Source organism: Onychomys torridus, chromosome 4 (assembly GCF_903995425.1).
Source record: "Onychomys torridus chromosome 4, mOncTor1.1, whole genome shotgun sequence".
NCBI classification, from domain to species: Eukaryota; Metazoa; Chordata; class Mammalia; order Rodentia; family Cricetidae; genus Onychomys; species Onychomys torridus.
Window position 1 is genome coordinate 145,363,028 of NC_050446.1, and position 10,764 is coordinate 145,373,791.

At 47.0% G+C, this 10,764-nt stretch overlaps 1 protein-coding gene across 1 annotated transcript; it reads left to right on the forward strand.

Moving 5' to 3' along the window:
- The first annotated feature begins 4,162 nt into the window (after positions 1–4,162).
- Positions 4,163–6,779, forward strand: Cd93 (CD93 molecule). Its single transcript, XM_036185237.1, has 2 exons — positions 4,163–6,194; positions 6,440–6,779. The coding sequence occupies exons 1-2, from the start codon at positions 4,282–4,284 to the stop codon at positions 6,462–6,464; spliced, it is 1,938 nt and encodes a 645-aa protein (XP_036041130.1). The 5' UTR covers positions 4,163–4,281; the 3' UTR covers positions 6,465–6,779.
- The last annotated feature ends 3,985 nt before the right edge of the window (positions 6,780–10,764 follow it).

Consider the following 10,764-nt stretch of genomic DNA (forward strand, 5'->3'; position numbering starts at 1 on the left):
CATGGAGGAGCATCACACACAGGGGGGTGGTGGGAGGGGCAGGGAGGGGGCTCCGTGGGAGACTCAAAGATTGGGGCAACTGCTGAGAGGATGTAGTCTGTCCCTAAACCTTGCAGGAAAAAAGAGAGAGAAGCCAGATAGATGCCTGAATGACCACCAAGTAACTAATCTGCTACCAAATGAGGTTGAAGTGTCCCCAGATTAGAGATCAGAACATTCCACTCCCAGCATGATGTAAAAAACCCTTTAAAATCAATTCAGAAAGCAAGCTCAGAGCTCTCAGCAAGACTGCAGAATAGAACCAGATAACTTGGGACCAAGGTTCTGAGCACCCACCAGGCTTGGGATAGTACTAGAACAGTGGGAATGACTTTTATCTAAAGACCTGACAAAGAAACTTCTTCTGGACTTTGAGCTTCTGATTCCTGCCATCTAAGGACAAGTCCTTAGAGATGTTTGTTAAATCTGCACTGTGGCCAGGCAGTATCCATAGGGGGATTTAGCATGTGAGGTACAACAAAGTTCCTCAAGGTTTTCATTCAACCCATTGTAAATACTTGAGAAATAGCAACCAGATCCCATCTAAAGACTGTAAACTGCTACCTCCTCCTGAGCTCTCAAGCATATCCTGGGCTCCCTGTGACACTTCTGCTACCTGCTCAGTAGATCAGCCTAACAAAGCTCAGCAGGTATCCTCAACCAAGGGAAGATGGCTGTGTTGGTAGTGCACACCTGTACTCCCAGCACTTTGGAGGTAGTGGATCAGAAGTACAGGATCATCCTCTGCTACACGGCTGCTTGGAGGCCAATCTGGGCTACAAGAGACCCTGTCTTAAGAGGAGGAGGAGGAGGAGGAGGAGGAGGAGGAGGAGGAGGAGGAGGAGGAGGTTTAGTTTAGTAAAAATGAGATGTGCATAACCAGGAGAATTACTTTCCACTTTGTGTGGACAAATTCCTATGTACTTCAGAGAAAGGCTTTGTGAAGTATGTGGTCACACCTGAAACCCCCATGCTGCTCTTTCCTAGCTTTCTCCCTTATTTTGGAATGGAGAACAAGGCAGGATTTTACTGTGGCCTGGATTCTATCTCTAGTCACAAAAGAGAGAGGCAAGAGCTGAGGCCAAGCCAGCCAGATTACTGGGAATCACCAAGTGGTTTCCTGGTCTTTTTCATAGTGTGTGTTGCAGAAATAGCTTTCCATGGTAATGGATAAACAAGCAAATCACACTTCCTCCTAGATGACTGTCTTTAAGATATTGACATATAGCTAAGGGCAAATAATAGATTTGGAAGTTCCTTTGTGGAAGACCAAGAAATGTCACCTAAGAAATAGAGGCAAATATCTGTGGGCCAGAGTAGTTAATCAACTGTCAGCTATTCGTTCAGTCTGTATCTTTTTTTTTTTTTTTTAAATTCATCTATGTATATTACATCTCAGCCACAGCTTCTCCCCGCCCCCTCCTATCCTCTCATCTCAGGCCCTTTCTCCCATTTCCCCCTCCTACTCCCCAATCCCCTCTTCTTCAATCTCCATCCAGGAAAGGGCAGGTCTCCCATGACTATCAATAAAACAAGATGAAGCACCTGCCCATGTATTAAGTCAGCTGTGTCTTTAAGCAGCAAGAATGGGATGTGCTGGAAAACTCCTGTAGGGTGCTGAGTTAATGAAGGAATTGGTCTTAGACTGAATAGTCACAGGTTTAGACCAGGAGAAGGTTATGAATCAATGTTAGCCTACGTTGCCACCCAAAACCGAAGATGCTGAATCAATGTTATAACTATTAAGAAGTGACCTGCTTTTAGAAACCTAGATTCTCTAGCGGTACAAGGGGAGTACTGACCTCCATCAAGCACAACACCATAGCCCTGGAGCCAAGGACACCACCTTCCTAATTCCTTTCCAGTCTGGCTCTTCCTTTACTCTGGGAGTGAATGAGAGTCCTAAGTAGGTCCTCAAAGAAAAAGGACCTGAGAGATGCTGATAGTCAAGAAGCATGCCTCTCCCATTGTTCTGTGTCCCAGACCTCATATCTTCATTCCAGTAGACACAGCCTTCTAGAACCCTATCTGTCAATGGGAACCATAGAAGCACCCCACACCCCACAGCACACAACACCGACAGCAGTTGGCTCTGCATTTTCAACACTTCTCAAATCCATTGACCCCAAGCAGGACCTGCACAGTCCCTATATCCCTTTCTTCTCAGGAAACCCAAGTTTGATTGCTGAGTGGTTCCTCAACACCACTGCTCACTGTCTACAAAATTGTCTTCTCCATTTTCCCCAAAGAATTCCAAAGAACATCCCATACCACTTGGCCTCACAGGGCTCTATCTTCTCTATCCTGCCTCCCACACCCCAGGCTCTAGGCTCACTGTTCTACATTCATTCTCTTGTCCAAGGCCTTGACATATTTTCCTTCTCACATGGACACCACTCTTAGCTATATTTCTCTTAGAGCTGTTGTGCTGTTGTTCTCAACCTGTGGGTCGAATAACCACTTCACAGGGGAGATGGATGAGTAGATAGATGGATGGATTGGTGGATGACTAAGTAGGTAGTGGTTAAATTAGGCGAATGAGTTAATATGTGGATGGTATTCTATGGACACCTGATAAAAAGGTATGAATGAACCCTTGGGAATCATGCCTATTTTCTTCTGAACCCCAGATAATATTCCCCTAAAAACCCTGCCTAGACAACATCCTAAATCCCCATAAAGGCTCTGTCACTCCCTTTCAGTGTCTCCATACTCCCCACTTCCTACTGGTTCTGGGATCTGTGGTGACACAAATCTGTTATTTCATGTGCTCTGTTGGGTTGCTTCCTTAGTATGTCACCACCACACTCCATTCACCATCAGATAGTGGTCATCTTGGGAGGAAGAAACTGTATCTATGTCAATGAATAACGATCAGGACATTTGCCTGTTTCACTCTTGCCTATGGAAGGGGCATTAATTAGGGTCTGGTAGGCCAAGGCTGGAATATACAAAGAAATCTCAAGACCACGTTAGAGAATAGTGTAACCAGCTGCCAGAGATAGAGGAGAGCTCAAGAACTGCCTACTGTCCTGCCTCAGCTGGGAGGACTCTGTGGTTGGCTTTTTACCATGTCTTTCACCTGTGTGGGATCCTTCTGACAGTGATTCACTTGATGTCTTAGTGGACTACTTACTCCAAAACTTTGTCTCTGAGTCTAGCTAGGTGGGATGGAGCATGGTGATGTGGGGGAGGCAGGAGACAATTAAACCTAGTTTCTGCCATCTCATGACTGGCTTGGGTAAATTTACCCTTTGGTTCAGGGACTTTGGTTCAGGTGCCTGTGAGGTGTATTGCTTGCCATGGCTCTGCCTTTGAACTCCCCCTAAGTTTTGGGGTAGGAGACATGCAACACCTTCCTCAAGAGAGGTCGGGTTCATTTTCCTGTCTCTCTGATCTTTCTTGTGACCCTGCCACTTCACAATGCTCTAGGAAACCCTGAAAACGGCCTATTTTCACCCAATTTGGTTTAATGTTCTCAGGGAGCTTGGCATTGTTGAAAATCCAGAAATTCCCACGTTCCAAACCCTATTTAAAAACTGCCTATCTATTTAAAGTTCATGGTTGGAAGAATAAAAGGAAAAAAAAAGACTTGAAAAACAGGAATGGGGGGGGTACAAGATAGGAAAAAGGCAGATCCAGTTTGCTTCTAAAAAAGGCTGAAAACTGTATCTATCCATGGCCTTGTGCCTCAAGTTTCACATGTTTTTCTTTCTCTTTTGGTGGTTTGCAATCTGAAATGGAATTTTATTATGGGTTACTTGGACGATCCTCTTCAAGTCCCTAGCCCCCAAAGCCTCTGCTCACTAGACAGCATGCCACTGGGGCTCTTCACGCTATGGGAAAGTGAATGGACCCAAAATAAAGCAGCCATATCTCTTGGCTCCTCTGTACTCCCCATCGTGTTTCCACAGCTCTGAGCCAGAGATCAGCCACACCGTCGTCCTGTGAACAACAAAATCGTGATGAAGGCAACAGGAGTCAGAATGCTATTCATGGCAGGAAACCCCAGCTTCCGGTGAGAAATAAGAAGTACTAGAGCACAGGATGCGCCCTGGGTCAGGGGAACGTAAAAAGCCTGGAGTCTGTAACCTTCTCTGCGCCAGAGCTGTGGTGGCTTTGAAGCAGAGGCACAGTCCTCAGCTCCCCTCAGAGTGCAGCCGGGTGCCAAGCTCCAAGATCCAGTGGTGGCTGCTGTCATTGTGGGGGAGTCTAGCCTCTCCCAGAAGAAGACACAGCAGAATGGCCACCTCAACAGATTTGCTGCTGCTGCTGCTGCTCCTGGGCCAGCCCTGGGCAGGGGCTGCTGCTGATTCAGAGGCTGTGGTATGCCAGGGGACTGCCTGCTATACTGCCCACTGGGGCCAGCTGAGCGCCGCTGAAGCCCAGCATCGCTGCAATGAGAATGGAGGCAATCTAGCCACGGTGAAGAGCGAGGAGGAGGCCCGGCATGTCCAGCAAGCCCTGGCTCAGCTCTTGAAGACCAAGGAACCCTTGGAAGCCAAGATGGGCAAATTCTGGATCGGGCTCCAGCGAGAGAAGGGCAAGTGTACGTACCATGATTTGCCAATGAAGGGCTTCAGCTGGGTGAGTGGTGGAGAGGACACAGCTTATTCTAACTGGTACAAAGAGAGCAAGAGATCCTGTACCTCTAAGCGCTGTGTGTCCCTGATACTGGACCTGTCCTTGACACCTCACCCCAGCCACCTCCCCAAGTGGTATGAGAGCCCCTGTGGGACTCCTGGTGATCCAGGTAAAAACATTGAAGGTTTCCTTTGCAAGTTCAACTTCAAAGGCATGTGCAGTCCCCTCGCCCTGGGTGGCCCAGGGCAGGTGACTTATACCACCCCTTTCCAGGCCACTACCTCCTCCCTAGAGGCTGTGCCTTTTGCTTCTGCTGCCAATGTAGCCTGTGGGAATAAGCCTGAGAATAAGATCCATTATTTGCTATGCACGGAAAAGACGCCAGGTACATTTCATTGGGGGAGCTCAGGCCCCCTCTGTGTCAGCCCCGAGTTTGGCTGCAGTTTTAACAATGGGGGCTGTCAGCAGGACTGCTTCGAAGGTGGGGATGGCTCCTTCCGCTGTGGCTGCCGGCCTGGATTTCGGCTGCTGGACGACTTAGTAACTTGTGCTTCTCGGAACCCCTGTAGCTCCAGTCCATGCACAGGAGGGGGCACATGTCATCCTGTACCCCTCAGCGAAAACTACACATGCCAGTGTCCAAATGGCTACCAGCTGGACTCTAGCCAAGTACACTGTGCGGATATAGATGAGTGTCAAGACGCCCCCTGTGCCCAGGGGTGTATCAACACTCCTGGAGGCTTCCAGTGTGAATGTTGGGTGGGCTACCAATCCAGTGGCCCCAAAGAGGAGTTCTGTGAGGATGTGGATGAATGTGCCCACTCGCCCTGTGCCCATGACTGTGTCAACACTGTTGGCTCTTTCCACTGCTCCTGTAAAGATGGCTATGCCTTGTCTGGGGAAGACAGTACCCAATGTGAGGATATAGACGAGTGTTTGAACTCCAGCAGCAATCCATGTGACACCCTTTGCTTCAACTCGGAGGGTTCCTTCAGCTGTGGCTGCCTGCCGGGCTGGGAGCTGGCTCCCAATGGAGTCTCTTGTATCAAGGGCATTGTGTCTTCAGAACCACCAACCAGACCTCTCGAAAAGGCAGGCAAAGATGACCGAAAGGAGAGTACTGTGCCTCCTTCTGAAATGCCCACTTCTTCCAGAGGCTCTGAGAATATCTCCAAGGGAGGACACACCACAGATCATCCCTCTCTCCCATCGGATACCCCCACTGCCTCTGTTCCACCAGAAATATCAGTCCCTAGTGAGGCATCTGGTGTTTGGATGGAGTTGAGTACACACCTCCCCACGGCCACTGGCCACAGCAAGCCCACACATGAAGATTCTGTGGCAGCACACAGTGACAATGACACCAATGGGCAGAAGCTGCTTCTGTTCTACATCCTGGGCACTGTGGTGGCTATCTCACTCTTGCTGGCTCTGGCCTTAGGGCTTCTTATTTATCGTAAACGGAGAGCCAAGAAGGAGGAGATAAAAGAGAAGAAGCCCCAGAATACAGCTGACAGCTATGCCTGGGTTCCAGAGCGAGCTGAGAGCCGAGCCCTGGAGAATCAGTACAGGTAAAGAAGCCAGAGGTTACTTGGGTAGCTGGTTGGGCAGATGTGGGGTGGGAAGCACAGATTGGACTACTGAGGGGCAGAGACAGGAACAGTCAGCTGGCCATTTGATGTTAAGCCCAGTCTCACCAGCCCAGTCCAAGGGGAGCCTATCCTTTAAGTGCACGTAGAGTGGAGGCAAGGGACCAAGATATAGATGTGACAAGGCTCCATGGCTTCCTAACACTGTAATCTTTTGTTTCCCACAGCCCAACACCTGGGACAGACTGCTGAAGACAATGTGGCCATAGAAAAACAGGCAGCTGCCACTACTTTCAGAACTTTCCACTCCCGGATAAGTGATCATTCTGAAAAGACTGGACTGGACTCTCAGCAAAGAATGTGCACTGTCCCCTTAAGAGCCTGGTGACATGGGATGGGCAGGTATTCTCCAGCTGCATTTGCTATGTCTAGGCATGAAAACTGTGTGCTGGTTTGTCATTGTGGGGAGTTTTGAAGATATTGACAAGCCTCACTCACATAACCCTTTCAAATCCAAAATCAACTGATGTAATGTGATCCCTTGGCTCCCCATTAGGACATGAGGCATCACAGGGGTGGGGGAAGGGGGTGGGAGGGCTTCAAAGACTTGTCTTATCTCTTCATTCATCAGAGGAGAAAAGGAGCTACTGGTGCTAATTAGGATGGAAACAATTCCTTTTCCTTTGTATGGTAGAGAACAAAACCACTTAATTATTTACCCTTCCTATGCCGGACTTTTTCAGGATGGCTGCCTTTGTGTACATCTGCGTCTGGCATTTCCCCTTAATCCCCCTCAGTATTGTTGAAACTGTCAGAATGAGAGGAAGTTCAACCAACTGCTTAGGGAGCAAGCAGGCGGATGTTTAGACATCCTACCCCTTCATTCTTAACTTTCTGATGGTCTTGGGCTTATGGGCAAGTGAAGAAGCTGGGAACTGGCAAGTTGCTTCAAGTGAATGAGAGGCCCTGTTAACAGCATAATCTAGAGGGAAGCAGTAGAGATTGGGTTAACAGATATTTGAACTAAATTTTCTGAATGGACTGATGCTAACACACACTTGACTACTGAGAAACAATAATAAAAGGCTAGGAACAATTTTTCTTTGAGTCAGCACAGGCCCCTAACCCCACTTCAGGGCACCCTGTCTCCCCTCACCCCATCCCTAACTGGAAGCTTGGATAGGGGGCTTTTATTCTGACTGTAAGCAAAAGATGTGTGAACCAGGTGATGGGCTTTGCTTTGGACACTGTCACTTAAATGGAACTTAACCCAATTCACAGTTAAGAGTGCATCTGGAGGACTTTAGCCCTGTTTTGTTGGTGTGGCACACATCAAACCAAGGACTAGTCACACAGAAGGTTCTCTCTGTTTGTTTAAAAATTGAGATTCAGAGGAAAGGGGAAGGGAAAGAGAGAGCAGTGAGGCTATTTTTCAACCGTTAAGACTGCTTCGAGCCTTTTTATGATTGACATGTTTATTTCAAAGTGTACATTTGCAAAAGTGTGCCTTAAGCTTATTGCTGCTGGAGATGTTCCAGCTACACTGGTGTGTCTGAGTCCTGTAAGGCAGCCCTGGTGAGTCACTTCAGCATCTCTGGGAGGCCTTTAGTATCATGGAGGGTTATTTTTTTGCTGCCTCTGCCATTTGGAAAGCTGAGACATGGAAAGTGTCTCCATCACAGGATCCAGAGTCTTTGTTCTCAGATAAGGGTGCCCTTTTATTTCTGGTTTCAAATGCGTCCATCCTTTAAATTGATCTGGAGAGTGAAGATTAATAATGGCCATATTCAAGGCCTATGAAGTTAAGAAAATACCTTCAAAAAATAAAAACCCAAAACTAACACTCTCTCTCTCTCTCTCTCTCTCTCTCTCTCTCTCTCTCTCTCTCTCTCTCTCTCACACACACACACACACACACACACACACACACACACAAACAAACACAAGTTGGAGGACGATGGGAGAAAGACAGAGCTCAGTGGGGTGCCTGAAATTTGTGCATTTAAAAATCAGCTCACCATCTGGCTTTCAGTTGGAATTTGGGTGTTTAAAACCTAAGGGAGATCAAAGCTATATCTAATTGGCAAGAAACTTCATTGGCCCTAGGACCCCTGGCAATAGTTGAGATTGGCAGCCAGTCCATTACAGAGACCGGCACCTACCATGCAGATAATTTTAGACAGATGGCAGTGTCTGTACATACAGACATGAACCCAAATATAGCACTTTTACCTCCAGGCCTTCCAGTGCTCACTCTTATGGCTTGAAGTGAGAAAGATAAACTGAGTCTAGGTTCCCAACAGCTTTGCCTGGTCTATGCTCAGACTGTTGGGTGGGGACTTAAACTAATGAAGACCACTTAGGGTGTAGACATGAAAGCCCACCCCCAACACCCTCAAGGGCATTGAATCCTCTCTGTGAGGACTCCCAGAGAGGAAGGGGTTAATGAACATATTGCCTCAAAGTGTGCTTTCAGCATCAGTCCTACCCATGGAGGCACATCTCTCTCATCTACTGACCTGGCAAAGCCTTGTGAAAAACCATACCTCACTGTTCCTAAACAGGTGCTTCATTCTCCCTCTACCTTTTTGCTGTTGTAATGTTTGAGGCTGGAAAATTTGGGGTTAGAGCATCTAAGAGGCCAAGCAGTAGATAAGTGAACTTCCATTGGCCCCCATCACCCAAGAAATCAGTGAGCAAGGACAGAACAATCGCCTGCCTATGAGGATGAGAGAAAATTCTGCTTGGCAACAGAATTTTCCTAAGTCTATACTTGGAAAAACTGTATTTAGAGTCAACTCATCTCCTCCCATTCTTCATTTTCCAAAGAATTCCAGAGAATTTAGAAGATATACCTTCAAGCCTTCAGCCCTCTCCTTCCATAATTTCAGGTGACCATCATTCATTCCTTTTTGTCTTTTATGTGGTGCTGGTGATGGGAGCCAGTGCTACAAGTATGCTAGACACGTGCTTTCCAGGAGCTATACCCCAGCCACATACGTTATTTTTTGTTCATTAATAAAGATAGGTGATACAATTCCCCCCACCCCACCCCCACAGTAATTTGAAGAGTTTAGAAAATGAACTACTCAGAAAGAAATGCCCTGAGAGGGACCCCTGAATGCTATTTGTAAAGGAAATCTTGCCCTCATTTTCCCTGCTGTCTTGCTAGCCTGGCTTTGATGCAAACCCAGATGTATCCATCTTCTGGGTTTGGTGACCCATCCAGCTGTACCACCACTACCACTATCACCATCATCATAGCCACTTCATAGTACTGTGCCTTCTCATGGCATTTTCTCAGTGACTGGGAGCAAGATGGCCAGAAAGAAAAGAATCAGAAGGCACCCACTGCTTTCTTTCTTTCAGGCTCTTACCCACGGACAAACTAGCAAAGCTCTGGGAAGGCCTATTCTGACACTTTCCCCAGAACAGTAGGGAATGTGAAGTGAAACGCAAACGTTTCTGAGTGTGTGGTTATGTTCACTGTATAGGACAAACTGCTGAGGAAATGAATTCTTTTTCTCCTCATGAAGTTTTCAACCTCTTTGAGCTCCTAACCACAAGTCCTTCTGTGGACTCTTCTCACGAACCAAACTTTCAATAGGTGGATGGGGTCATTAGGTCTTTTTGTTCCAATTCTCTTTTCCCATAAATGTTTCTGGCAAAACTAAAGGAACAGAGATGAGATTTGACCAAAAAAGGTTACTCCATTCAAAATAACATAAAATTTTAAAGCAAATATAGGAAAGCCTTTTCCTATTATTTCTCTTCTTAGTTTTCCCATTGTCTGAACCAGGAAAACAGGAAAGCATTGCTTTCTAGCACCTGCAAAATGGCTTACTGCCCCTGCATATTTCCATGTCCTTCAACAATAGATTTAGCATGGGAATCTGAGAGAGGCGCCTGAAAACATCTGTCCACTCCCTGGCTCTCAAACCCAGGTCCTGACTGTGTGTGCTTTGTGAAACCTATCAACCAAAAAAGAGGGACATCTCAATCCTCCCTGGGTTCAACAACCAGACACCCTGATGACCCCTCACTCAAGAGCTTGTTGAAAACAGCGTTACATGGCCTATTCTTGATAGTACCCATCCATTTCAGTTGTTAACTCTGGCCTTCCCATCCTTCCCATCTTACCTGAAATGTGGCAAGTGGCCCCTTTCTGCAGCTTTAACCTGTTATCCCCCTGAGTTGAAGTTCATTGGCAGATGGGGGTTAAGCTTGAATTGTGTGGTGGTCAGTATTGTTCTCTGTTGTCAGTGGGCTATCGTAAATGTTAGTAATCACACCTTGAGCCCTCAGTGAGACTGTAATTATTTTAAAGTACATGCGTCGAATCAATTTCATGGATCCTCAAACTATGGACTATTCAGACATGAATGACTTTAATGAGTGTTTCCCAGGCTGTAGGGTGGGAAGCCTCACAGGGTACACGCCTTCTTAGATCTACAACGACATTCTGAAGGGATGCTCAGGGTTCCCTTCAAGAAGTTGTAGCTTTGTCAATCTTTGGGCTTCCTGTTATGTACCTGTCCTAATAAACTCTGAA

Excerpts from the sequence above, each read along its gene's own strand:
- Cd93 (XM_036185237.1), top strand. The coding sequence starts at position 4,282 with ATGGCCACCTCAACAGATTTGCTGCTGCTGCTGCTGCTCCTGGGCCAG. Across the intron at positions 6,195-6,439 it reads GCCCTGGAGAATCAGTACAG|CCCAACACCTGGGACAGACT; the intron begins GTAAAGAAGCCA and ends TGTTTCCCACAG.